Source organism: Microcaecilia unicolor, chromosome 5, assembly GCF_901765095.1.
Source record: "Microcaecilia unicolor chromosome 5, aMicUni1.1, whole genome shotgun sequence".
Taxonomy (NCBI): Eukaryota; Metazoa; Chordata; class Amphibia; order Gymnophiona; family Siphonopidae; genus Microcaecilia; species Microcaecilia unicolor.
This window is the reverse complement of record NC_044035.1, coordinates 156,625,521-156,651,558: the sequence shown is the minus strand read 5'-3', so window position 1 is coordinate 156,651,558 and position 26,038 is coordinate 156,625,521. Positions and strand designations below refer to the sequence as shown.

General features: G+C 43.8%; 1 protein-coding gene across 1 annotated transcript in view; it reads right to left on the bottom strand.

Moving 5' to 3' along the window:
- Positions 1–24,388, bottom strand: part of LOC115471296 (caltractin-like) — a 55,236-nt gene extending 30,848 nt beyond the window's left edge. Inside the window, exons 1-2 of the mRNA XM_030204998.1 lie at positions 24,254–24,388; positions 4,868–5,003 (exon numbers count right to left, since the gene is read on the bottom strand). Of these exons, the coding sequence (XP_030060858.1) occupies positions 4,868–5,003; positions 24,254–24,388 (271 nt within the window). The remainder of the gene's footprint in view (positions 1–4,867; positions 5,004–24,253) is intronic.
- Between the last annotated feature and the right edge of the window lie 1,650 nt (positions 24,389–26,038).

The following is a 26,038-nucleotide window of genomic DNA, read 5'->3' as shown; positions in this document are numbered from 1 at the left end:
CCACTCTCCCAGTTGTTAAAGGTCTTTAACGCTGATTGCAGTGTAGTAACATAGTGTTATTTAGGTCACCCCATATTACATTGTAATGAGATGCAAAACATGTAAATGAATATAAAGTAGCTCATTACTATGTAAATAATATAACATGACTTGCAGTGTGCACCAGGTGCACACCGCAAACTGTGTTATAGCCAGAAAGAAACACCAGTATAAGGGCATCGATATGAAAATATGACCCCTAGTGGTAGTACTGTGAGACTACTACTAGGGGTTGCCAGTTCCATTTTGGATGATGACCCCAGCAAGTGTAGAAGCAACTGGGAATTACTCCTACTATAACCACTAGACATCAGGGATTTTAGTAAGATAGCCCCTTGAGAGGTAAGCGAGGGTCTGCAGGTGGGGGAGGGGAAGCTTCAGGGTAGGGTTGGCTGCTACAGGGGCCTTTTACATTGGGAGGGGTCTGGTTGACGTGTACTTAATTTGGTTGGGTGCTAGAAAGGATTTTGGCTTGGGGTGGAGGATGGGGTGCTCTGGCCACTGTTATTAGTTAAGGGTGCCATCCGCTCTAACATGTGGCCTATGAGTATTGGGCTGCAGCTTGGCAGCCCAATGTTCCCAGGCCGAAGGAATAATACTGCTTGTGAGGTTGTAAAATGGGCCCCATTAGCTTACAAATTTACATCACTTCCGGGTCTGTATCGAGTTATAATTGTGCACTATCCAGCTCATTTTCGAAAGCGTTCGCCGGCCATCTTCCGACATAAATCGGGAGATGGCCGGCGATCTCGGAAAAGCGGTGAAATCGGTATAATCGAAGGCTGCTTTTTTGACAGCATCACCGCTTTCCCATCGCCTCGCCGGTGAAAGTTCAAAGGGGCGTGTCGCCAGCGAAGTGAAGGCGGAACATGGGTGGGCATGGGCGTGGCTACCAGATGGCCGGCTTTCGCAGATAATGGGAAAAAAAAGCGTCGTTAAGCAGTATTTCGCCAGCTTTACTTGGTCCTTTTATTTTCATGACCAAGCCTCAAAAAGGTACCCCAAGTGACCAGATGACAACAGGGAGGGAATGGGGGATGACCTCTCCGTAGTCCCCCAGTGGTCACCAACCCCCTCCCACATGAAAAAAATAAATATAAAGCACTTTTTTGCCAGCCTGTATGCCAGCCTAAAATGTCATACCCAGGTCCCTGACAGCAGTATGCAAGTCCCTGGAGCAGTTTTTAATGGGTGCAGTGCACTTCAGGCAGGCAGACCCAGGTCCATCCCCCCCTACCTGTTACACTTGTGGTGCTAAGTGTTGAGCCCTCCAAACCCCCCCCAACACCCACTGTACCCACATGTAAGTGCCCCCCTTCACCCATAAGGGCTATGGTAATGGAGTAGAGGTGTGGGGAGTGGGTTTGGGGGGGATTTGGGGGCTCAGCACCCAAGGTAAGGGAGCTATGCACCTGGGAGCTTTTTTGTATTTTTTAAACATTTTTAGAAGTGCCCCCTAGGGTGCCCTGGCATGTGAGGGGGACCAGTGCATTACAAATGCTGGCTCCTCCCACGACCAAATGCCTTGGATTTCGCCGGGTTTGAGATGGCCGGCCTTTTTTCCCATTATCGCTGAAAAACAAAAACGGCCATCTCAAACCCAGAGAACTCTGGCACTTGGCCGGGCTAAACCGTATTATCGAAAAAAAGATGGCCGGCCCATCTTTTTCGATAATACGGTTCCAGCCAGCTATTGCGCCGCTGCCAAAATAGATCGCCGGCGATCTATTTTGCCGGCGACGTTCAATTATGCCCCTCTATGTGACTCACCCACCGATGCCCTGCCTGCTTTGCCACTGACAAGAAGAGGAGTCGGTGGGCCGGGAGCAATTTTTGTGCCTCTCTATATGTGTACCTTCAGTGGCTGCAGCATTCACACAGCCTGCTTTGAAACTGGTGTAAATGTGTGCATGTACCTGTGTATTTTATAAAATACACACACACATCAGAACTCTGCCCCTCCACTGTCCAGGCTACACTCCTGTAAATGGCTGTATGCAGTCTGGTAGACATTGATATGCATGTAAACAGCTGCACAATTTTATAAAATGCCATATCTGAATGTAAAACATGCTTTACATGCAGAAAAACATGAATAAAATTACCTCCTACCCCCCCCCCCCCCCCCGAATTCTATATAGCATGACTTAAGTTGCGTGAGCAAAGCCAGTCGTATTCTGGATTTGCACATGAAACATATTCGTTAACAAGCCAGTCAGTGCTGTTAATTGCCACTTAACCATCAATTATTGACACTAATTGGCATTAGAATTTATACACAGAACTGTCTAAGCATATTCATAACATGATGCATGTAAATTCTAAGTTTCATAGTTGAAAAGGGGGCGTGGCCATGGGCATGGAATCGGTGGGTCGTGGGCATTTCTAAAATCTATGCATGTGGTAATAAAATACACCTGCTCCGCATGTAATTTAGGCGTTGTTACGTACACCAAGTTTTACTTGGCGTAATTGCTCAAGACTAAATTTAGTTATGCGGACGGGCGCTCAGTGTATTTTATAAATCACACAGAAATTTAGGCATACTTTATAGAACTTTAGGCGTACTTTATAGAATATGCCTAAGTGGATTTAGTTTTGGTGCCGATTTTTTAGGCATGATATATAGAACCTAGACCTTTGTGTATTCTGAGGATCTGGGCAAAGTACAGTCGATGACAAACAAGTTCATCTGATATTCTGGCTCTCATTGTATCTGTTCATTAGAATGCATAAGCCAAGAAACAATTCAACTGAGAATTCCAAACAGCCAACAAAATCAGCTGAAAAAATACAAAGCCCTTGTATTGGTAATATTCACCAAGGCTTTGCATCAACCTCTTCAGTCTAAAAAACCTCCTACCAATTGATTTCAGTATGGCATTTCTGTTTTACTTAAAATGCTGGGTAACAATTCTCAAAACTGTGCTTCCAATTTCCATATTTGTGTCAAATGCTAATAACATACAAAATTTTGTGCATTGTATTTAATCAAACACAACAATTTTAGAGAGGAAAGTCATTTATGTTTATATTTCTTTGATCCTTAGTTTTATGCTCTTCAAATCAAATCCTCAAGGAAAACAACGGAGGTCTATGTTTTCCCAATATGGCTGCTTCAGCTTCCAATAAAATATATAAGGGTTTAATAATTCTGAGATCCTTTCCTCATGTATTAAATACAGTGGTTATCTTGTCCAATATTTTTTCAGCTGATTTTGGGGCCCTTTTACTAAGCCATGCTAAAAAAAATGGCTGGTGCTGTTGTCAGTGCATCGGTTTCCCGTGCACGGTGGCCACTTCTAGCGCAGCAGTAAAATGACTGCAATTCCATATTTTTATTTAATGGCCACATGCTAGTTTCCCAATTAGTGTGTGGCCTTTACTGCGGGAGCCCTTATTGACATCTATTTTGTAGGCACTAAGGGCTCCCACGCTAACCCCACGGTAATCGGGTAATGTGCCCGCACTATTCGATTAGCGCAGGGCACGCCTCCTCTCTGCCCATAGTAATGCCTCCCACACTGAAAAATAATTTTTCAGCACAGGATTAGCGCGTGCTGATGAGCACACTACCGTGGGACGCCTCAGCATATCCCATGGTAGTGCTTTCTGCCATGCAGTAGGCACACACTACCGCAGCTTAGTAAAAGGGTTATTGTACACATTCTGTAGGCCTGATATTCCAAAGGGTTTAACCAGGCAGGAGAGGCTAGATGTCACCGAGCAGGCCAGCTACTGATATTCAGCAGCGCAACCGGGAAGTACTGCTGAATATTGGCTCTAACCAGCCATCTCAAACCTGGGGAGTGGAGAGGTGATTCAGAGATAGAATTGGGGAAGTGCTGAAAAATCATGTGGGTGTCAGCAATATTCAGTACTGATGCCTACATAGCTAAGCGACCAAATAGGACTGCACAAAAGACTGTCCAAACTTTGATCACTTAGTTATGTGGGTGCTGGCACTGAATTTTGGCCAGCACCTACATAATTTACAGATAGCAGCCTGAATCTGTCTCTGTTCTCCCCTCCCTCCCCACCAAAACAAGATCATGTCCTCCTCCTAACTCCCCAACAAGACTGTACTCCCTCCCAAACACCCCATAATATTGGTCTCCCTGCCAGACACTCCACCCCAAGAGATCCCCCACCATACCCCAGTAGGCCCCCAGGGCCTACCTTAGCATCCCTAGTGGTCTAGGGGGTAGGCTGGACAGGAGCAAACCCTAATTGCTTCTTCCGCGCTGGCTCCAGGTGCAAAATGGTGGCTGCAACCTCTTGCAGTAGTCTCGTGGTACTACTGCTATGGATCAGCCTTCCATATTAGGGCAAATTGTCCTTAAATCCAATTAAATGAAAATGTTCTGGTTATTGCTACCTTTGATGATAAACTGTAACAAAAATCCACCATTCTCTTAGTGAATAAGAGTTTCCTACATCTAGTACCCTTTTATGGAAGGCTGACCCTAGTGGTAGTACCGCAAGACTACCACTAGAGGTTGGAGCTGCCATTTTCTGCCTGGAGCTGACAAATGCAAGAGTGATTGGGCTCCTCCTGCCTAGTCTACCCCCTAGATCACCAGTGATACTAAGTAGGCCAAGGGAGCCTACTGGAGCATGGGAGGGGTGCTTCTCATAGGGAGAAGCTAGGTGAGGGACTGATCTTATTGGCAAAGGGTCTGAAAGGAAGATCAATTTTGTGGGGGTCAGGAGGAAGAATTGAAATTTGGGGTGGGGTGGGGGGGGGGGGTCAAAATGACATCCCCTTATATGGGGCCTAGACAATCTTCAGCTTTGCCTAGTGAAAGCCAGTGACTCTCAGTCTTACCCAAGCCTTCAGTGTCAGAGACGTTGAAGATGAGCCTCAGATCCCTGATTTCTTGGGCAGTGAGTCGTGGATGAACCCATTCCGATGTCCTCGGTTCATTCTTCTGAAGCTTTTGAGACTCCCAGGCCTGTAGTAACTGTGAGATTACATAAGATGTTAGTGAAGTTATGGCCCTCTAATCTACAGAGTAAATTACTCCTAAATGTGCATGATCATCCCAGCATTATAAGTTTTTGCTGCATTTACAGGGACCAGGTGCTTTAATGGCTAAGGGAGATATTGATGCAAGGTGTAACGGGGTCCCAGAAGCCAATCCCCTTGGGATGGAGTGATTTAGGTTTTGAGTTGCTGATTAACTGTGGATAAAAGGGAGGGTTGGGTTCATGTTCGGTACTGTCATGAATCCAGGGATTCAGCAAGGTTTGGTGGTACTGCAGACCTTGCCTTGGGGTGGGAGTGGGGGGTTGATCTGTGTTAGAGACTGTTGTGATGCGGTTAGTTTGGTGTCATCTAACCATTACAGCTGTGACATGGAAATTGATAAACAGTTGTAAGATGGTTTTGGCAAATGTTGGATATCGGGAACGGGAATAGTATGATATTTGTAAGTTCAAAGTTTTAATAAAGCTGCGGTCGGTTATTGCCATATGCCTAGTTGTTGTGTTTATTGTACTGCAACTTCAGAATTTAGTGTGAATGCCAAAGGTTAGGTGACATTCCCTGTTTTGCAGGAGAATGTGTCTTAACTTGGCTGAGTTCATCAAATTCTGGGCTAGATAAAGTTCATTTTGTGAGGGGCAATGCAGGGAGGAGGAGGAGGAGGAGATGTTAGAGACGGCGAGGAATGTGTGGTGGATGGAAGCTGATTGCGTGAGAATTCTGTTTAGAGCACCCAATGAAAGTTTTTATAGGGGGTAGAATACAGTGGGGTATTTTGGTGGACTTTGCCATAAGAGGAGCACTTCCAGTGCACGCCTAAGCTCACAGGCGCCAGGACCGAAGGAAGAAGACTGGACACCAAGCGGGTGCCCCAGAGCGCTGAAGGCCATGCCACAGGTGGCCCTCGCACCACCATTCCAGCCCAGAGATCCAGCGCATAACCAAACCCTAACACCTCCTTGGTTTTGGAAGGTGAGTCGGGGTGCAGGGCATGGCGGCAGCCATGACAGGTCATCTGTGTTCTGCATGTGTGACCAAAGCCAAGTGTCTGAATAGGGATCTGTAGCATTCTGGCTTGATCAGTTTTCCTAGTTGGTGTATGTTCTAGGGCTCACTGCAGTGTTCATGAGTGTCTGACTCTGAGCTGCAGGTGGGGAGAGGAGGGGAGAGAGAACTGAGTTTCTGTGCAGTGGGAGTAGAACAGGGAGATAGGCCTGGGCATCTGTATGCCAAGGAGGTAGGGGGGAGAAGAGAGTGAGAGGAAGAATTGGGTGTCTGTGTGCTGGGATGTCACAATCGCAGCAAATGTGGGGTATTTAAATCACTTGCACATGGTTCTGAGTTACACGTGTAATTATAGAATATGGGTGCTCCACATGTAAATTTAGGCATGGGCATTTGCACCACATTTTCATTGGTGCAAATGGTGGCACCTAAATTTACATGTGACCTCTCCGCTTAAGCGTTATTCTAGAAACTGTGCTGAGCTTTAGGCATGGCTTAAAGAATATCACTTAAGGTACCATTTATAGAATTCATCCCCAAATGCCTTTCTATCTACTTGTAAAAAGCAGGTGAAAAGGCTACAGGTACTATGTACAAAATATAAGTGCCGGCTCCACTCTCGGACCACCCTCAAAAATCACTGGCCATTAGTTTAATGGTTAGTGCTGATATTCAGAGGTTAAGTGCTGTTGAATATCGGGATAGCCCTGCGCAAGTGATTTAACTGAGCAGGAGCCTCTCCTTTGAATATAGACCCCCATACATAGGAATATATAAAGTCATTCAATCATGCTAGACTCATAAAATAAAATACAACTACATTATGAATCACTGTTACAGATGTGGCATATAACATGCTATACTACTGTTGCAAACGTTCTGGCTACCATGTTAATGACATCATGATAGTAGTTTACAGGAGGCCTGCGAGTTCATTTGTCAAGTAAACACATGCATTCTTTTCATGCTTTTGTAACATGCAATGGTGTTATACTATGTGTTTTTTTTAAATAAAGGGATTTCAGAGCTCATACCCTTAAATAAAAAAATTTAAGGGCCCTGTTTACTAAGGTTCGCTAGCGTTTTTAGCATGTGCTAAAAATTAGCACGAGCTAACCATGTAGACGCCCATAGGAATATTATAAGCTTTACATTTATTTTTCTCCCAGTTACTACTTATGGCTCCTGTACACTTTTTCTTCTTGGTACTGTCCCTTCCTAATCTGTTTCTCCATCTGAAACCACTGTACACTGCAGGAACACATTGTCCACCCTCTGTATTCATCATCTCACCATCTCTTTTTTCCTCTTCCTTTTTCTCAGCTCTCAACCTTCATTTCCTTCCTTCTATTCATCCATCTCCTTTCTATCTGAGTACATCTCGCCTTTGTTGCTGTCGTCATACCTCTCCTACTCTTCTCCGTACTCTCTTGCTCCTTCTTCTGCTCTCCGCTGGGGACATTAGTCCCAATCCTGGTCCTCCACATCAGCTCTCATCCTATTTGTGCAGGTCACACCATGATATCCCCAATCTAATTTCTGTTCCTCTCCTCCCCCCTCCTTCCCTGCCTTTCTCTTGCGCTCTGTGGAATGCCCGCTCTGTCTGTAACAAACTTTCCTACATCCATGACCTCTTTATCTCTCGTACTCTCCATCTGCTTGCCCTAACTGAAACTTGGCTTTACCATGAAGACTCTGCTTCATTTGCAGCCCTATGCCATGGAGTTTATCTTTTCTCCCATACTCCTCACCCGGTTGGCCGCGGAGGTGGTGTCGGGCTACTACTTTCACCCTCTTGTAGATTTCAACCTCTTCTTCCACCTCAGTGCCACTGTTTTTCTTCCTTCGAAGTACTACTACTACTACTACTACTATTTAGCATTTCTATAGCGCTACAAGGCATACGCAGCACTGCACAAACATAGAAGAAAGACAGTCCCTGCTCAAAGAGCTTACAATCTAATAGACAAAAAATAAATAAAGTAAGCAAATCAAATCAATTAATGTGAATGGGAAGGAAGAGAGGAGGGTAGGTGGAGGCGAGTGGTTACAAGTGGTTACGAGTCAAAAGCAATGTTAAAGAGATGGGCTTTCAGTCTAGATTTAAAGGTGGCCAAGGATGGGGCAAGACGTAGGGGCTCAGGAAGTTTATTCCAGGCGTAGGGTGCAGCGAGACAGAAGGCGCGAAGTCTGGAGTTGGCAGTAGTGGAGAAGGGAACAGATAAGAAGGCTTTATCCATGGAGCGGAGTGCACGGGAAGGGGTGTAGGGAAGGACGAGTGTGGAGAGATACTGGGGAGCAGCAGAGTGAATACATTTATAGGTTAGTAGAAGAAGTTTGAACAGGATGCGAAAACGGATAGGGAGCCAATGAAGGGTCTTGAGGAGAGGGGTAGTATGAGTAAAGCGACCCTGGCGGAAGATGAGACAGGCAGCAGAGTCCACTCCATACGTCTATTTGCTCCTCTGCCTCTCCGAGTAGCAGTCATTTATCGACCCCCTGATAAGTCCCTTTCTTCCTTTCTCACTGAATTTGACGCCTGGCTTTCCTTCTTTCTTGAACCTTCATCTCCTTCCCTCATTCTTTGGGGATTTTAACATTCATGCTAATGATTCCTCTGACTCTTATGCTTCTCAGTTTCTTGCTTTAACATCTTCTTTCAATCTTCAACTATGCTCCAAGGCCCCCACTCACCAGAATGGCCACTGTCTTAATCTTATCCTCTTATCAAACTGCTCACTCTCCAGTTTCTGTGCCTCAACTCTTCCCCTCTCTAACCATCATCTGATAACTTTCACACTTAAACACCCTCCTACCCAGTCCTGTCCAATCTTAACCAACACATTTAGGAATCTTCAGGCTACTGACCCTTCTACTCTGTCCTCCAGTGTTTCAAATCTCTTCTCTATCACTATGTTATCCAAGTCTGCCAATGAGGCTGTCTCTTCCTATAATACTATTCTCTCCTCTGTTCTGGATACTCTCGCTCCTCCCATTCCCCGTTCTGTAAAACGTACCAAACCCCAGCCTTGGCTGACCTCTAGAATCCTCTACCTACATTCCTGTGCTCGCTCTGCTGAATGCCTTTGGCTGAAATACCATGCCCTTGCTGACTTCATACATTTCAAATTCTTGCTGACCTCCTTCCATTCTGCTCTTTTACTTGCCAAACAGGACTATTACATCCAGTTGACAAATTCTCTTGGCTCAAACCCTCAACATCTCTTTGCCACACTGAACTCTCTCCTCAAAGTGCCTTCATCTCCAACTCCCTCTTCACTTTCCCCCCAGACTCTGGCTGAGTACTTTCATGACAAGGTTCATAAGATTAAACTTGAATTCTCAACCAGGTCACCTCCACCTCTCCTTCCCTTAGTCCATTCTCTCAACCCTCCAACCCCTGCCTCCTTTTATTCCTTTTCTGAAATCACTAAAGAGGAAACCACACATCTTCTTTCCTCCTCAAAACTAACTACCTGTTCCTCTGATCCTATTCCCACCCATCTACTTAACACTATCTCTCCTACTGTCATCCCCTTTATCTGTCATATCCTCAATTTTTCACTTTCCACTGCGACTGTTCCTGATGCCTTAAAACATGCCGTAGTCACACCACTCCTTAAAAAACCTTCATTGGACCCTACCTATCCTTCCAACTATTGACCCATCTCCCTCCTCCCTTTCTTATCCAAGATACTTGAACGTGCTGTTCACCGCCGTTGCCTTGACTTTCTTTCATCTCATGCTATTCTTGATCCACTTCAATCCGGCTTTCGCCCTCTTCATTCAACTGAAACAGCGCTTGTTAAAGTCTCCAATGATCTGTTCCTGGCCAGATCCAAAGGTCTCTATTCTATCCTTATCCTTCTCGATCTATCTGCTGCTTTTGACACTGTTGACCACAGCCTACTCCTTGATACGCTGTCCTCACTTGGATTTCAGAACTCTGTTCTTTCCTGGTTTTGTTCTTATCTCTCCCAGCGTACCTTTAGTGTATACTGTAGTGGATCCTCCTCTACTTCTATCCCACTGTCAGTTGGTGTACCTCAGGGATCTGTCCTGGGACCTCTTTTTTTCTCCATCTATACTTCTTCCCTTGGTACTCTGATCTCATCCCTTGGTTTTCAGTATCATCTTTACACTGATGACTCCCAGATCTACCTCTCCACACCAGAAATCTCAGCCGAAATCCAGACCAAGTATCAGCCTGCCTGTCTGACATTGCTGCCTGGATGTCTCAGTGCCATCTGAAACTAAACATGACCAAGACTGAGCTTCTTATCTTTCCCCCTAAACCAACCTTTCCTCCTCCCCCATTCTCTATTTCTGTGAATAACACTCTCATCCTTCCTGTCTCATCAGCTCGTAACCTTGGGGTCATCTTCGACTCCTCCCTCTCCTTCTCTGCACATATTCAGCAGACTGCTAAAACCTGTCATTTCTTTCTCTATAATATCACCAAAATTTGCCCTTTCCTTTCTGAGCACACTACCAGAACCCTCATCCACACTCTTATCACCTCTCGCTTAGACTATTGCAACTTGCTTCTCACAGGTCTCACACTTAGCCATCTCTCTCCTCTTCAATCTTTTCAAAATTCTGCTGCACGACTAATATTCCGTCAGTGTCATTATCCTCACATTAGCCCTCTCCTCAAGTCACTTTACTGGCTTCCTATCCGTTTCCGCATACAGTTCAAACTCTTCTTATTGACCTATAAGTGCATTCACTCTGCAGCTCCTCAGTACCTCTCCACTCTCATCTCTCCCTACATTCCTCCCCGGAACTCCATTCACTGGGTAAATCTCTCTTCTGCACCCTTCTCCTCCACTGCTAACTCCAGACTCTGTTCCTTTTATCTTGCTGCACCTTATGCCTGGAATAGACTTCCTGAGCCGGTACGTCAAGCTCCATCTCTGGCCGTCTTCAAATCTAAGCTAAAAGCCCATCTTTTTGATGCTGCTTTTAACTCCTAACTCTTGTTCACTTGTTCAGAACCCTTATTTTATCATCCTCACTTTAATATTCCCTTATCTCTTGTTTGTCCTGTTTGTCTGTCCTAATTAGATTGTAAACTCTGTCGAGCAGGGACTGTCTCTTCATGTTCAAGTATACAGCGCTGCATACGTCTAGTATAGCTATAGAAATGATAAATGCCTCTAGCGCAGCTTAGTAAACAGGGCCCTAAGTCAGTGTACATTCACCAATGGAATAATGTTAATAAGAAGTATCTGTAAGTAATTTTAATGAAGGAGTTCCTGTACATAAATCTACACCATTCTTTGTTGATTAACAATAATGTCAACATCTGTAGTTGTTGATACTATTGTTAATGATATATTCCACAGTATAGGACCTCAAGATTTGTGGAAAGGTCACTGACACAAGCAATATTGGCTGTTTTACACTTCATATTTGCTATTGTAAAAGGGTATTGGAGAGCGATGAGAGCGATAAGGTAACACACTGAGAAGTTCTATTTACATATAGTTTACATATAATGTATAATGTACTAAAGTATACAGCTAATACTTGGACTAAAGTGTTCTATGAATATTTTCAGAGAGTCAGTGGTATGGTGCATTGAATCATTCTCTGCACCTGAAATGCTCCCTCCAAAAAGAGATTTTTAAAAATAAAAATAACACATGCGTAACGCACGCAAAAAAGTTACTTACCAAAAAATGTTGTACCTTGCTTTGCGGTAAGCATTTTCAGGTGCATTAAACACATGATAGGGCCTAACTCCGTTTATTAGACATACTCCTATGTTTTTAACATGGTTCATAAATAAAAGAGGGCATGATAATTAGAGGAGATGATTATTGCCTTTGCTATAAAGCTTCTAATTAGACACATTTGAATTATTCACATGAAGAGAACAAAAACAAAACACAACATTTTTTTTTGTGAGCAAAAATCATATTCACATTTTTAAATCTGCCTTCCTGTACTCTTTACTGGCAAAAATGGAAACATCATCTTGCCCAGAACAGCTCAGTGTTTGTGAAGGTTTTCTGACAAATAGGCAGGCTGGCCACAATGACTGGCAGCCATCACTCCTCACTTAGTTTGTTTACTTAGGACCTGCACCTTTTCCATGAATTAAACAAATTACAGCTTGCAGGAGACATTTAGGATCAGCCAGCAAGGCCATAAGGCAGTTTACAAAATGTCTGTGACAGGTCAAAAAAAAAAAAACCCAACCATGTCCAAGGGTTGATCTTCCTTGGAGAATGTAATTCAATGAAGCTTTGAAACGCTGAGCATCCAGAACTCCCAAGAGCACATTTTCTTCACCTGGAAGCAATAGCTTAAACATATAGATTTAAGACTAAAGGTGTTCTACCCCTATTTGCATTGAGGAGGGTGCTTGTTGTTTATGTGTATATATTGGACATTGCTTATAACCTTGTTCAGTCCTTGTGTCTTTAAATAGAATAGGCAGGGCCGTGCCAACACGGTAAGCGGGGTAAGCACCGCAGGGGGGCGCCGACCTCTGGAGGGCGCCGCCATGGTGCTTGCCCTCGCCGTCACCGCTTACCGCAGCTCCGCGCGAAGGGAAGGCTGGAGACGTGACGTCGGCAGTGCTTTCACTTACGCTGCTCAGCTGCTGCGAGCCTGCGACCGTCGGAGGTAAAAGACAGGATGCGTCGCACGCTTCCTCTGTGATTGCCACATCCCCCGCAGCACGCGCCCCCTTTTCAGGCCTTTTTTGAGCTTCCTCCCAGCGGTGCGGCGTGCGCTTGTTCCGTGCATTGCACGTGCGGCTACCGTCCACCCGCCCTTTTCTCTTACTGTAAGGTGTGGAAAAAAAAACATTGTAGGATTTCTGAATACATTTTTACGAGTTAGCACGAAATTGCTACGTATAGCTGCAGCATTTTGTATCTAACATTTTGCCAGTTTTTATGATTGTGCTAAACAGGGTAGTAGCAAATCCTCAGAGAGAGAGAGAATGAAAGAACCAAATTAGTTCTACGCAAACAGAACTACCATCTGTTTAGTTAGGTCGTCTGTTCCAAACCAGTCAAGGCAGAGAACACACTGTTTTGCGAAGAATAAGAACACTGGGAGCCATTCACTGAAAAGCTGAAAAGTATTTTTTTAAATGCATTCTCCCATATTGCTATTCATTTTCACATAGTGCAGAAACATGGCAAGCTTAGCATCTGTCCCGTCCAGTCTTCCTTCAGTTCTCGATGTGAGGAAGTTACAAACAAAACTGAACTAGAAATGCAAGCCTCCACTACAGGTGGGTCACAGTTTTCTGTTATCTCTATTTATAAAAATCGCTGCAAGTCTTTCTATGTCTGTCTCCAAAGAGGCTGCCATGTTGATGGTGGGAAAACATCTTCAGATTGCTGGCTGGTAGCTGTTCAATGACTTCCACTTACATATTGTAGCTTCCGAACTTACAGAATGAATTCTTTACACACTCTTAAACTGCCTAAAAATCAGCTAAGCTATAGCAAAGTCTGATGAATATTTTTTATCTGCAGATAACGTAGCTAAGAGTCACTATCATTAGACAGCGCCAGTATACCGTCTGATCGCACCACTTTGGGCTAGAAAACTGGGAATGACGTCTTTCTTAAAGGGCCCATGACCGGTAAGTTCAACAAAAATAAATGTTAAAGTAAGAGTCACTAGGTGGTGAAACTTTAACACAGGGCTTCCCAAACTGTGGGTCGAGAGCCCAAGTGGTGTCACAAAACCTACATGTGGAGTCAGGACGATGGTGGGCTCTCTATAGATGCATGATTATTCTGCACCTACAGGGAGTCACAGCCACAAAAAGATTGACAAGCATTGCTTTAGCAAGAATTTTCTAACCTGAGAGCTTCTCTGGAAGGCCCCATTAAGTGAAAGATGGGGGGCCCTCTTGGTGATATAGGGGATACTTCAGAGGCAGGGAAAAAAGAGGGGACAGGGGAAAGAAAGGTCAGGGGGCACTGATTCCCATGGCTTGACTTGCTATTGGGCATAAGAGCATAAGTGTTGCCATACTGGTACAGACCAAAGGTCCATCAAGCCCAGCATTCTGTTTCCAACAGTGGCAAATCCAGGTCGCAAGTACCTGGCAAGATCCCAAAACAGTACAATACATTTTATGCTGCTTATCCTAGAAATAAACAATTGTGCCTGTGCTCTGTCGAGCATCAAAATATAACAAAATGTTTAAACACACATGAATACAAGTGTATTGCTTCTTCAGCTTATTGAGAGTGGAGTAGTCTCATATGTAACACACGATAAAGATTATTTGATTTTTCACCCAATGACTGGGTGTATTATCTGTGTGTATTGTCTAATCATTGACTGAACCTCCACCACCCTTTGCTAATCTTATATATAAAGATATATTTCTGTTTGTCAATATGCTAACATCTAATTTTATGTAGCACTTAGCTTGAACAAGTTGGTGCTCTTAAAACCCCGACAGGTCCCCGTTTCGTGGTTACTTTCTCAAGGGGGAGTCACCAGTTCAAGTAACAGTCTCAAGTGCAACTGCAGCATTACTCTGTCATATTGTCAAACAGAAATATATCTTTATATATAAGATTAGCAAAGGGTGGTGGAGGTTCAGTCAATGATTAGACAATACACACAGATAATACACCCAGTCATTGGGTGAAAAATCAAATAATCTTTATCGTGTGTTACATATGAGACTACTCCACTCTCAATAAGCTGAAGAAGCAATACACTTGTATTCATGTGTGTTTAAACATTTTGTTATATCCTAGAAATAAGCAGTGGATTTTCCCAAAGTCCATCTTAATAATGATTTATGGATTTTTCTTTTAGGAAGTTATCGAAACCTTTTTTAAACAGTGCTAAGCTAACTGATTTTACCACATTCTCTGGCAAGAAATTCCAGAGTTTAATTACACGTTGAGTGAAGAAATATTTTCTCCGATTTGTTTTAAATTTACTACTTTGTAAGGCTAAGCCAGGCTGAGGGAAGAGCTGATAGGTAGGGCATGGAAAGGTCCCGGATGAAGCGGGAGAGCTGGAAAGGTTATTTCATGGCATTGCCTCTGAGGCGCAAAGCTTTTCCTGCTCCTCGGAGGTGGCTTTGCCTGGAGGCGGTTGGTGTTCCTTGTGAGAGGGAATTGATTGCCGGTTTGTGCCCTGAGTGGGTGAGTGTGCCGGAACTCTGAAAGCCTAGTCTGACAGCTAGCACGGGAACATGTGAGACGGTAGAATGTGGCCGTCTGGGAGAGTGGTGATTTGCAGCCGTGACCAGGGCCGTGCCAACCCAGCAAGCGGGATAAGCACCGCAGGGGGGCGCCTGCCTTCAAGGGCGCCGCGCTGCGCCGGCTGCGGCGCTGCTGGTCGAGTTCTATTTCAAAATTTAAAAAATAAACCATACCGCGTTGAGAGAAAAGAGTTGTCACATGGGGGGGGGGGGGGCAACTGATAGTCTGCAGGGTGGCACCAAAGACCCTAGGCACGGCCCTGAGAATAGGACTACAAATCTTTGTCATTCTGTAGTTTACTGTGATAGGCACTTCATGAGCACATGTCCCACTTCCCTGTGTGTTATGGGACTCACTCTATTGGCTAGCTTGATTATCTAAACTTGCTGGGTAATTGCCCCCTCCCCCCTTCTTTGAGCAGGGGGAATCTGTCTGCAGTATGCTTCTCTATGAGCTGTAGTTTAACACTGTATCTTACTGCATTAGGCTACTCCATCAGTAGTGCAGGCCCAGGCCACTGTCAACTGTGCTAAAACAGGAGCCTTTGCATTATAAACGCCGCTACTTGATATGGGCATCGGCTGGGTCTGGGCATGACAAGGGGTGGGCGGAGATGAAGCTAGCTGTGACAGCTAGCACATGGGTTGTTACAGTGTACTAGCTGTTATTGCACAGCTGAACTTATTGCCACCTCGAGGAGGTGGGAAGTGCAGCTGTGCTACCGGTAGCATAGCTGCAAAGATGGTTTACATGATTCCCCTCCCAAGTCAGCCCCCTTCCCACCCCAAGTCTGAATCCTGACAAAAGAGCCATCCTTCCCCAATCCTGACCTCCCAACTCACAGCCCACCCTCTCCCAGTCAAGCGGTACTACCACTAGGGGTCATCCTTATATGGCTGGATGACTCCTAGTAGTCAGGCAGCATTTTGGAGGAGGCGCTGACCCAGATGGCTGTGGACAGGAACTGCTGCCACCATGGTTGTTGTACTAGTTGTTCAGATGCCTGGGTAGATCCTGGAAGAGGGTGGAGAAGGAACGGGGTTTCTGTGGCAATGCGTGGGCCTGTTATGGTGGTGGAGGGGTTGACCTGTGTCACAACCAATTCTTGCACAAATTTAATTTCATTGTAGGAACCATTTCTGGAGTTATGGCTTAAATGGGTGAAATTGGGACTGTGGTGTACCCTAATTCACCCAAATTAAATATTTTCTAGATTTGCATAATGAGAAAATTGGTAGAAAATTTGTAACAAATTATATGAATTTTATGAATTTTGAAAGCTGTTTGTTCAGACTGTGACTTTGCTAGTTGATCCCTGAGGAGCTGATGATGAATGCCTGAATGAGCAGTGAGCCAAGTTCTCCAAAAAAGGTAGGGAGAGAGAACGAGAGGGAATAGCATGAGAGTCCAACTGCGCAGCGTCATACGCCTGGTTGGCAGTTCCTACCTGTCTTCTAACAGCTCTGGAAAAAAAAAGGATCTGGAGTTGGGTTTGGTAAAACACAGCTCTTCACACAAAAGTTTGCAAGCCGTCAGACCAAGAGCAGAAACGAGCAACAGAACCTGGCATGCAAGCACTCTGCCAGTCCCACCCCCACAGCAGCAGGAAGTGTACGTCAGAGGGCAGGACTGATAGAGCCTTGCAGGGTACTTGAGCACCAGGCTCTGCGGCCTGTTTTCTCCTTTTATACCGGCGGAAAGGAAACAGATGGGGAGATGCTGGATCATAGGGGGAGGGGGGAACATTAGGCCCTCAGGCACTGCCCAAATAACAAATGGTCAGTCCACTCCTGCACCTAGATCATGGCACCATCTTCATAGAATTTTCTCTATAGAAGTTAATTCTATATGGAAGCACCTATAACGCACCTACTTGGATCCTATGCTATAAAGAAATACAGGCACCTACTTTTCTTTACAGAATACCAGCATAACATGTCAAGGCTGTGTCCATATTCAAGGTATGATTACTTACACCAGCCCTAGAGCGGGTGTAATTCATCCACCTAGATTAGCAAAGAAAGCACATACATTAGAGGACCCTGTAATTACGAATGTGAGTGTGCAACCCACTTCTGCTCTGCCCAAATTCTGCCCGTGCGAATTCCCACTTGCAAAACTACATGTCATCTCATTGAGGCAGCACATAATGGAATAGCGTGTAATTGAATATAAGCACATATGTGTGAACATATGCATGTAAATGCTGGTATTCAGGTGTAAATATGTTGGTATTCACATTTTTGGACTCTTGATGCTCAAAGGTCCAGTGCTAAAGTCAACAATGCAGACTCCATAGTGCATGAACAGCACAGAAACCCAGCTCTCCAATGCTCAAAGGAAATGGTGATCAAATTATATGCACGCAATGAAAGTGAATGCAAAGGGAGGAACGTGCCTAGCGCATGTACACAAGACCTGCGCTTACCGCAAAACTCTTGTGCGCATGCAAGACCAGAAGTGCAAGCACACCTCAGTGCTGTTCTGTGCCTTTAAATATAAGCATTTCAAAAATTGTTTTTACTAGAGAAGCTCATATTTAAGCACAGAACAGATGTGTGATTGCACTTTCTGTTTTGCTTGAACTCGCACACCTTTGTTTCTTACTATCCGTGTTTATCAGCTGCACACGCTTTCTTCTGCTTCTATAAGAGCACAAAACCGGCAGTTTAAAGTGAGAAATGCTGCAGAAAGCCTCTCTTCAAAACCTTCAACGCTATCCCCAAGCTGGTGGTATGTATCCAGTGTTAAGGGCAGCATTTGTTTCTGCGCTGTTCTCTGTGCATTGGGAGGAAATACCAAATGACCTCATTAATATCCATTTGAGTACATTTAAATATAATTTGCAGCCATCTTTGACGTACACATTGTTTCCCATGCTAGAGCCCTCTGAACATTCTGTGCATATTAGCGTGAGCGCTAGTCTGGCGCTAATTGCCTCTAATGTGGGCTTGAAGTTTTGAGCATTGGCCCCTTGGTGCCTAAATCTTGACACCCTTTTTATATAATTACTCCATGGTTTCATTGTATTCGATCATGCAGTTACTGAACTCTCTTTAGACTGGTGACAATTAAAGAAAAATCAAGCCGTCTGGAGGATTAATCCTGGGGGATTTTAAAGAATATGTTAACATAACCATTAAATAATTCTTTGAATGTATTAAGAAAAAATCAAGACATTTCTCTGGCGATCAGGATGTATTGAAGGTAATCTGGTAGCATTGGTGTTTCTCCCGTCATCTGTATCATGGAATAAGTTGAGTAACACTGCCACTCAATGGATGCACCGGTTCTACAAACTCTTAGAGCTGCAGAATAGGTGAATTAGGACACATGCTTACCAGATTTTAAATTCCTTACTATGGGGTCCTTTTACAATGCTGCGGTAAAAAGTGGCTCTATTGCACCCTTATGCAGGTCTTTTCTGTGCACTCAGGCCATTTTTACGATAGCCGTGAAAATGGCTTTTTTTTCCATTTTTTGCATTAGTGGCCATTAACTAATTTTTTAAAAAACTGAGTAATTACTTACTGCTACCAATTTTGTAGGCAAATAAGGGCGCATGTGGCATCTGTGCACTAACCAGTTAGCATGCGGTAATGTAGCTGCGCTAACTGTATAGCATAGGAGAATTATTTTTTAGAGCATGGTTAGTGCAGGCAGATTTCAGGATTACCAAGTGACACTTAACACAGCTTAGTAAAAGGCCCTTTTGTTTGTTAGTACATAAGAACATAAGTGTTCCCATACTGGGACAGACCGAAGGTCGCCCAGCATCCTGTTTCCAACAGTGGCCAATCCAGGTCACAAGTACCTGGCAAGATCCCAAAACAGTATAGTACATTTTATGCTGCTTATCCTAGAAATTAGCAGTGGATTTTCTCCAAGTCCATCTTAATAATGGCTTATGGACTTCTTTTTTAGGAAGCTAACCTTTTTTAATCCCCACTAATCTAATTTTACTACATTCTCCGGTAATGAATTCCAGAGTTTAATTACATGTTGAGCGAAGAAATATTTTCTCTGATTTGTTTTAAATTTACTACTTTGTAGCTTCATTGCGTGCCCCCTAGTCCTAGTATTTTTGGAAAGAGTAAACAAGTGATTCACGTCTACCCATTCCACTCTACTTATTATTTTATAGGCCTCTATCATATCTCCCCTCAGTCGTCTTTTCTCCAAGCTGAAGAGTCCTAGCCACTTTAGCCTTTCCTCGTAGAGAAGTCATATTATGAAGTTATTGGTTTTATTTGTTTTACTATGAACTGCTTTGGATGGGATGTGTCTTGGGAACACAGGATAAAAAGTTTCACTTAAAAAATAACAAAAACTGCATATGCAAAGAATCACTGGGAAAATTCCCTATAAATTCTAGGTTAGGTTTCTGATATTTCGAAAGTGGGAAAGTTACAGTTTTAGTCTGACATGACTGAAATGAGTTGAAAACGCCACTTTGCAGCTGGGTAGAGCTGATGTTGTTAGATGCATCGATTATTTAAAACTAGTTATGCAATCATAGGGCCCAATTTTCAGAAAAGGGTGAGCTCCTATATTTAGGAACCTACAGAGTCCTTTTACTAAAGTTTAGCGATGGACATTAGGGTGCGTTAAGTGCCATGTGGTCCAAAGGTATAAAATTGGTAGCCTGGGACTTAGCGCACTTTAATGTCCATTAGCACATGCTAAGCTTTATTAAAAGGGCTCCAAAGTTAGGTTCCCAAATTTGTCTCTTATTTGCAACCAAACTTAAGCACCTAAGCCAGGGGTGGGCAACTTGTGACTTGTCATTGAATTTTATGTGGCCCAGAAGACCATGGGAAGTATACACAAAAAACATCAGTAATCAGAGTTTTGGTGATTTTAAATACTGTATTTCACAAATATTTTGTTCCATTATTTTTAGTTAATTTTTAGTTAATTTACTTGTTTATTCATCCATCACAGAAGGTCTATGGAGCTCTGTGCATTTCTGGTTCCAGCATTATACAATGATGCAGCCTGCTAGGGATAATACTGACATTCATGCAGCCCTCTGTGTATAAAGGTTGCCCACCCCTAGTATCAGTGTGGTTGAAGGGGGCTGCCTCCTCTTCTCAGCTACACCTTTTGTACTAGGCTGCGCGTTTGATTGCTATTTTTATAAAAACAAATCAGGCTAAGTTAGAAGAAAAGGAATCTTTATTTCTCACTAGCAACAGCACAAGAAATACTATTGGCTCTTGGCATTAGTAGTTTTACAGAACAGAGTCTAACAATAGGAAGGAAAGTTTTATTCCTCACTGTCATACAAAGGTCACAGAACAAAGAGAAAGAAAGAATGAACGAAAGATTCTTAGCTGTAAAGAATTAGTTCTTACAAGGGGGGGGGGGGGGGGGGGGGGGGGGAAGGACACCCCCCCTGGAAATAGGCTGTGACAAGGATATGAATCTTTCCTGCCATCCGGACTATTTCAGAGTCTCTTTAGATGAGCAGTTACTTATATACCCTTCCCATCACAAAGGACCACCTCATATTGCACCCAATCAGCAATCCTGCAAGTACTTAGGAGTCCTGTGATAGGGCCTTAGTGTCCTTGCCACACCTCTGCTTAGTAACGAACAGTTGGGATGTCATGACAATGGGGGGGGGGGGGGGTCTGGTCAATTTGTTTGTAACAAAGCAGTTGGTTGGGATGTCATGGCAATGGTCTTTTTTTTTTAATTATTTATTTATGATTTTTCAAAATATATGTCGTTTCAGTATATATTGTCAAAGCAATACAGCAGTAACAAACTTAAAAAGAAAATATAAGGACTACTTCCCATAATATCAGAATAAAGAAAATTTATAAGAATTATTTTCCTTAACAACAAGAAAATATGAAATGCTTCCTCAGACCACTAACAAAGGAGGGGGCTCATATATATTAGAGAAGATTTCCATTTATCATATAATCGTACAAAACAAGGCTTAATGCTACCCCCCCCCCCAATCTTATTCTTTTAGCTTCACTTGTTTAGAATCTAGGAAGGATTTTAAATGGTCTGGGGAGAAGAAAACGTATTTTGTTAACCCTAAACGGACTATACATTTGCAAGGGTAGGCAAAAAAAAAGTCCCACCCACTTCTAGGGTTTTCTGTTTCATTTCAAGAAAAAGTTTCCTTCTCAACTGTGTGGATTTAGTAACATCGGGGAAAATCCAGATCTTTGCCCCCGCAAATAGCATAGATGAATTTCTGAAGTATAATTTTAACACTGCATTTAAGTCTTGTTCAAATACAAACGACACTAAAAGCGTCGCTCTCTCAGAAATATTTTCCATAGATTGTTCCAGTATTGCAGATAAATCATTAAGATCCAAACTCTTATCTTCTATAATTCCTTCAACTCCCTTCTCCCTGCCTTTTCGTTGAGGCAAATAGAAAATCTTATTTATCGGAGGGAAAGCTTCTGATGGCATCTTTAAAATGTCCTTCAGATATCTTTTGAGCATCTCTAGAGGCAGAGTTCCAAGAGATTTTGGGAAATTTAGAATTCTTAAATTTAAGCGTCTATTAAAATTTTCTCTTTGTTCAATTTTATTATGAAGAAAAATTTTGTCTTTAACAGCAGCTATTTTAAATTCACACAGATTATCCACTTCTTGCTGCAAAGTTTAAACTTTTGTAGAAAACTCTTCTTTCACAGTTTCAACCAAACCTTGCACTTCTCCAAATCTAGAGGCTAGAACTTTTATCTCACCTTGGGATTCCTTAATTGAGGTATTCATTTTCTTCAGCATTAACCATATCCTTTCCAGGTTCACCTCTGTAGATTTTCCTGAGTCTCCAGAATCTGGGTACTCTAGTTCCAGAGATTTATACAGCATGTTAGGATCCCGACCTGGGGGCTCACTCTCAGCGCTTCCGGTGGAGCTCGCCACTCCCTTCCTTAGTGCTGTTTCTGCTGGACATGGAGGCAATTTCGAAGCCGAGGGAGGGGATAAAGATATTTCATTTTCCCGTAGAGACTCCTCTTCTCCGGGGCAATGGTCTTTATCAGTTTGTGGTCAGCCAGAAATTCCTGTCTTGCCACTATCAGTGGAAACTCACAGAAACACAAACAGAAATAAGCAGACCCAAAAGAAAAGGCCAGAAAATTCCAGAACAACCACGCAAGAGGGAGGTGAAGAATATAGATAAAGGGCCCAGAACAGGAGGAGGACTGGGTTAAGTGCTGGCAGTGCAGGGACTCAAGGAATTAGGTTAGCTTTGAGGGGGGGGGGTCCCCACAATGATTCTCTACACATGACCCTGTATCCCCCAAAGGCCACCCCTGATTAGCATTAAGTGGCAAAAATAGAGCAAGTGTAAGGGAATGAGCAACAGATCACAAACTGAGAGAGAAGACTGAGGGGGAAACAGGTTAAAGGCAAAGTGATGGGATAGAAGGCAGAGTCCTACTGTGGGCAGGTAATAACTGGTTTAAAGATAGGAGACAGAAAGTTAGACTAAATGGTCAGTTTTCATTTAGAGATCAATCCATGGTGAACAGTGGAGTGCACCAGGGATCTATATATTATAAATTATCTGAGAAATGAGGGATTGTGGAAGGACCTTGTCAGACTGAGGAACTGGGCATCTAAATGGCAAATTAAATTTACTTTGGACTACTGGAAAACTGATACACATAGAGCCATATAACCCTAATTGGAGCTATATGGTTCAAAGTTCTATATTACAGGGAGGAGTATCTGTGGACAATGTACTGAAATTGTCATCTCAGTGCACTGCCTCAGTCAAAAGAAACAAACCAGTTTAGTTAAACAGGCCAGTTAGGTTCACTGAAATTCACCTAAAAATAACCAGTTAAAATTAACCTATTATCTAGGGGGGCATGCGATGAAACTACAGTGTAGTAAATTTAAAACAAATCTTTCTTCACCCAACGCGTAATTAAACTCTGGGATTCGTTGCTGGAGAACGTGGTGAAGGCGGTTAGCTTGGCAGAGTTTAAAAGGGGGTTAGACGGTTTCCTAAAGGACAAGTCCATAAACCGCTACTAAATGGACTTGGGAAAAATCCACAATTCCGGGAATAACATGTATAGAATGTTTGCACGTTTGGGAAGCTTGCCAGGTGCCCTTGGCCTGGATTGGCCGCTCTCGTGGACAGGATGCTTGGCTGGATGGACCCTTGGTCTTTTCCCAGTGTGGCATTACTTATGTACTTATCTTTGACAGCAGCTTTTTGAAAATTGACCCTGGCATTAACATGCAATCTGTCAGTTTCTCTTGTTTTCTCTAACAAATACACAAAGGCTGTCCCATATGCAGAAAAACAGTATTAATATTGTCTCCCTGACACAGAGGTACACACACAAACACAATTATATAGTCTGTCACTGACAGTGTGGGGCCCAAGAAAGAGCCTCAAAATCCTCCCTGCTTTGGGAGCGTTTCCCCCCATCCCCGCAGCACAGACAGGGCCAGATTTGAAGCATGAGCATCCATGCTCATGCTTCAGATCTCCTGGTGTTTCTTTCACCTCATGGCTGTCCTATGGAGTAAAATTAGCAGCACCACCCTCTTCAGAAACAAGGTTCAGTGTGGGATCTACTGGCACCTGGTCCCAACCTGACATGGGCTTCCTGTCACTAAAGAGCCTGTGCTGGGGCGGGCCTGGCATAGATCCTATCAGTGTGGAGGTATGGTAGGCCCCATGCTAATTTTTCTCTTTATGGAGATGTTGCAGTGGTACCACTGATTTTGCTCTAAAGAACAAGCACTGTGGCAGCTGGCCTGGACCATGACACAGAAGTGGAGGCAATACTCGGAGGCAATACTCCAGTGTCTATTAAAATTTGGCACTGAGGGCAGTTGCCTATTCCAAATTCAGACAGGGTAATAAGAAACAAAATAAAGGCTGAAACACAAGGAACTATATAAAGATCTCCGTGGAAAAAGAATAAGCAGTTTCTACCCTGTGTCATTATGAGAGATGGAATGTGGATTTCTCCACATTAGCCAAACATTCTCAGAGGTTTTTATTTCCTACCCTTTCCCGTAAGCTGGGTCGTGGAGGCAGTTGTAATGCCTGCAGGGGATCAGAAACCATCTCCTCTCTCTGCTCCAACTTCAGAGATTTTCTATTGGCAGCTTTTTTCTTGATTTTCTTTCTCACTCCAGGCATAGCTGTAATCTTGAGAAGACTCTCTCTGCCTGTATGTTTTGTCAGTACCTATGGGAACAGATCAGACTGTGCTTTCTGTGGCCACTAGAGGCCTCCCAATACCAAGTCCAGCCTCCCTTTTATGTTATACTAGTGGAATATCTTATGTTTGACATATATGATTGTACCTAGATGTATGAATGTTTTTCTTTGGACTTTCAAAAATTAGTTGTTAAGTTGTTTTATGACAGCAAAGAGCTGTGAGATGTGGGACAGAGCTGGTCAAAGTCTGGAGTGCTCAGACAACAAAGCAAATAAAAGGTCCTTTTACTAAGCCGTGGTAAAAAGTGGCCTGCAGTAGAGTGGGTGCATGTTTTTGGTATGTGCTGGGCCATTTTTTACCGCATCTGAGAAAAAGGGCATTTTTTAATGGGCTGGGAAATGGGCTTGCGCTAAAATTAAAACTAGCGTGCGCCTATTTACAGCCTACGCCGTTACCACCATCCATTGATCTAGCGGTAAGGGTTCATGCGCTACATATGCAGCAACTGTTCAGTGTGTGCCAACTGCCAATTACTGCTGGAAACGCTGCGCACAATAGAAAATAAAAAAATAATTTCTACCACCAGAATGAGCACATGCCAAATCCAAACTTACCACCAGGGGGTGCTCTAGACTGACTGTAGTCCTGTTTTTGTAAAAGGGCCCCTAAAAGAACAAAAGAAAGGTGACTAATGCAAACAATCCAGCTTATTTTCGAAAGAGAAAAACACCTATAGTGCGACCTAAATCGGGAGATAGACGTTTGTCTTGCAAAGGCGCCCAAATCGGTATAATCGAAAGCCGATTTTGGGCGTTTCCAACTGCACTCCATCGCGGAAACGAATAAAGTTGACGGGGGCGTGTCGGAGGCATGGTGGAGGCGGAACTGGGGCGTGGTTATCAGCCGAGGAGAGATGGGCGTCTTTAGCTGATAATCGAAAAACAAAGCATTTTTACCGTGATTTTGGGTCACTTTTTTTGGACCCTTTTTTTCATGAACTAGTCCCAAAAAAGTGCCCCAACTGCCCAGATGACCACTGGAGGGAATCGGGGATGACTTCCCCGGACTCCCCCAGTGGTCACTAACCCCCTCCCACCAAAAAAAAACCCACTTTAAAAACTTTTTTCCCAGCCTGTATGCCAGCCTCAAATGCCATACCCACCTCCATGACAGCAGAATGTGTTCGATCCTGTCACAGCCTTTCCCTGGGTCAGATGTGGCTCTCGGGTGCAGTACAGGGTCACATCAGCATTGCATTGTGGTGGGTGTAGGGTATTGGGCTCCGTGATTTCATTAGCTTGTGTTACAGTCTCACAATGTTGGTAGTTGGTAGGCTCTTCTCCCATGGTGCTTTCCCCCTGCCTACTAGGTCAGAGTGTGCCCTGTTGTGTTTCCTGTTGTAGTCCATGCGGTAGTGGCCATTTTTGTAAGCCAGATTTAGTTCCCTTTCCTGTGTTAGCCTCGTTAGACAACTTAGTTCTTCTCTTGAATGTGGCTGAATGAGGGCATTGTACAGCATTCTGCCAGTTCTGACCTACTGCTCATCTCAGTACCAGGAAGACTCGTTGCCAGTGGGGCACAACCTCTGATCTGCAGTTAACTGTGAGTAAAGGCGGGAGCAGCGGGAG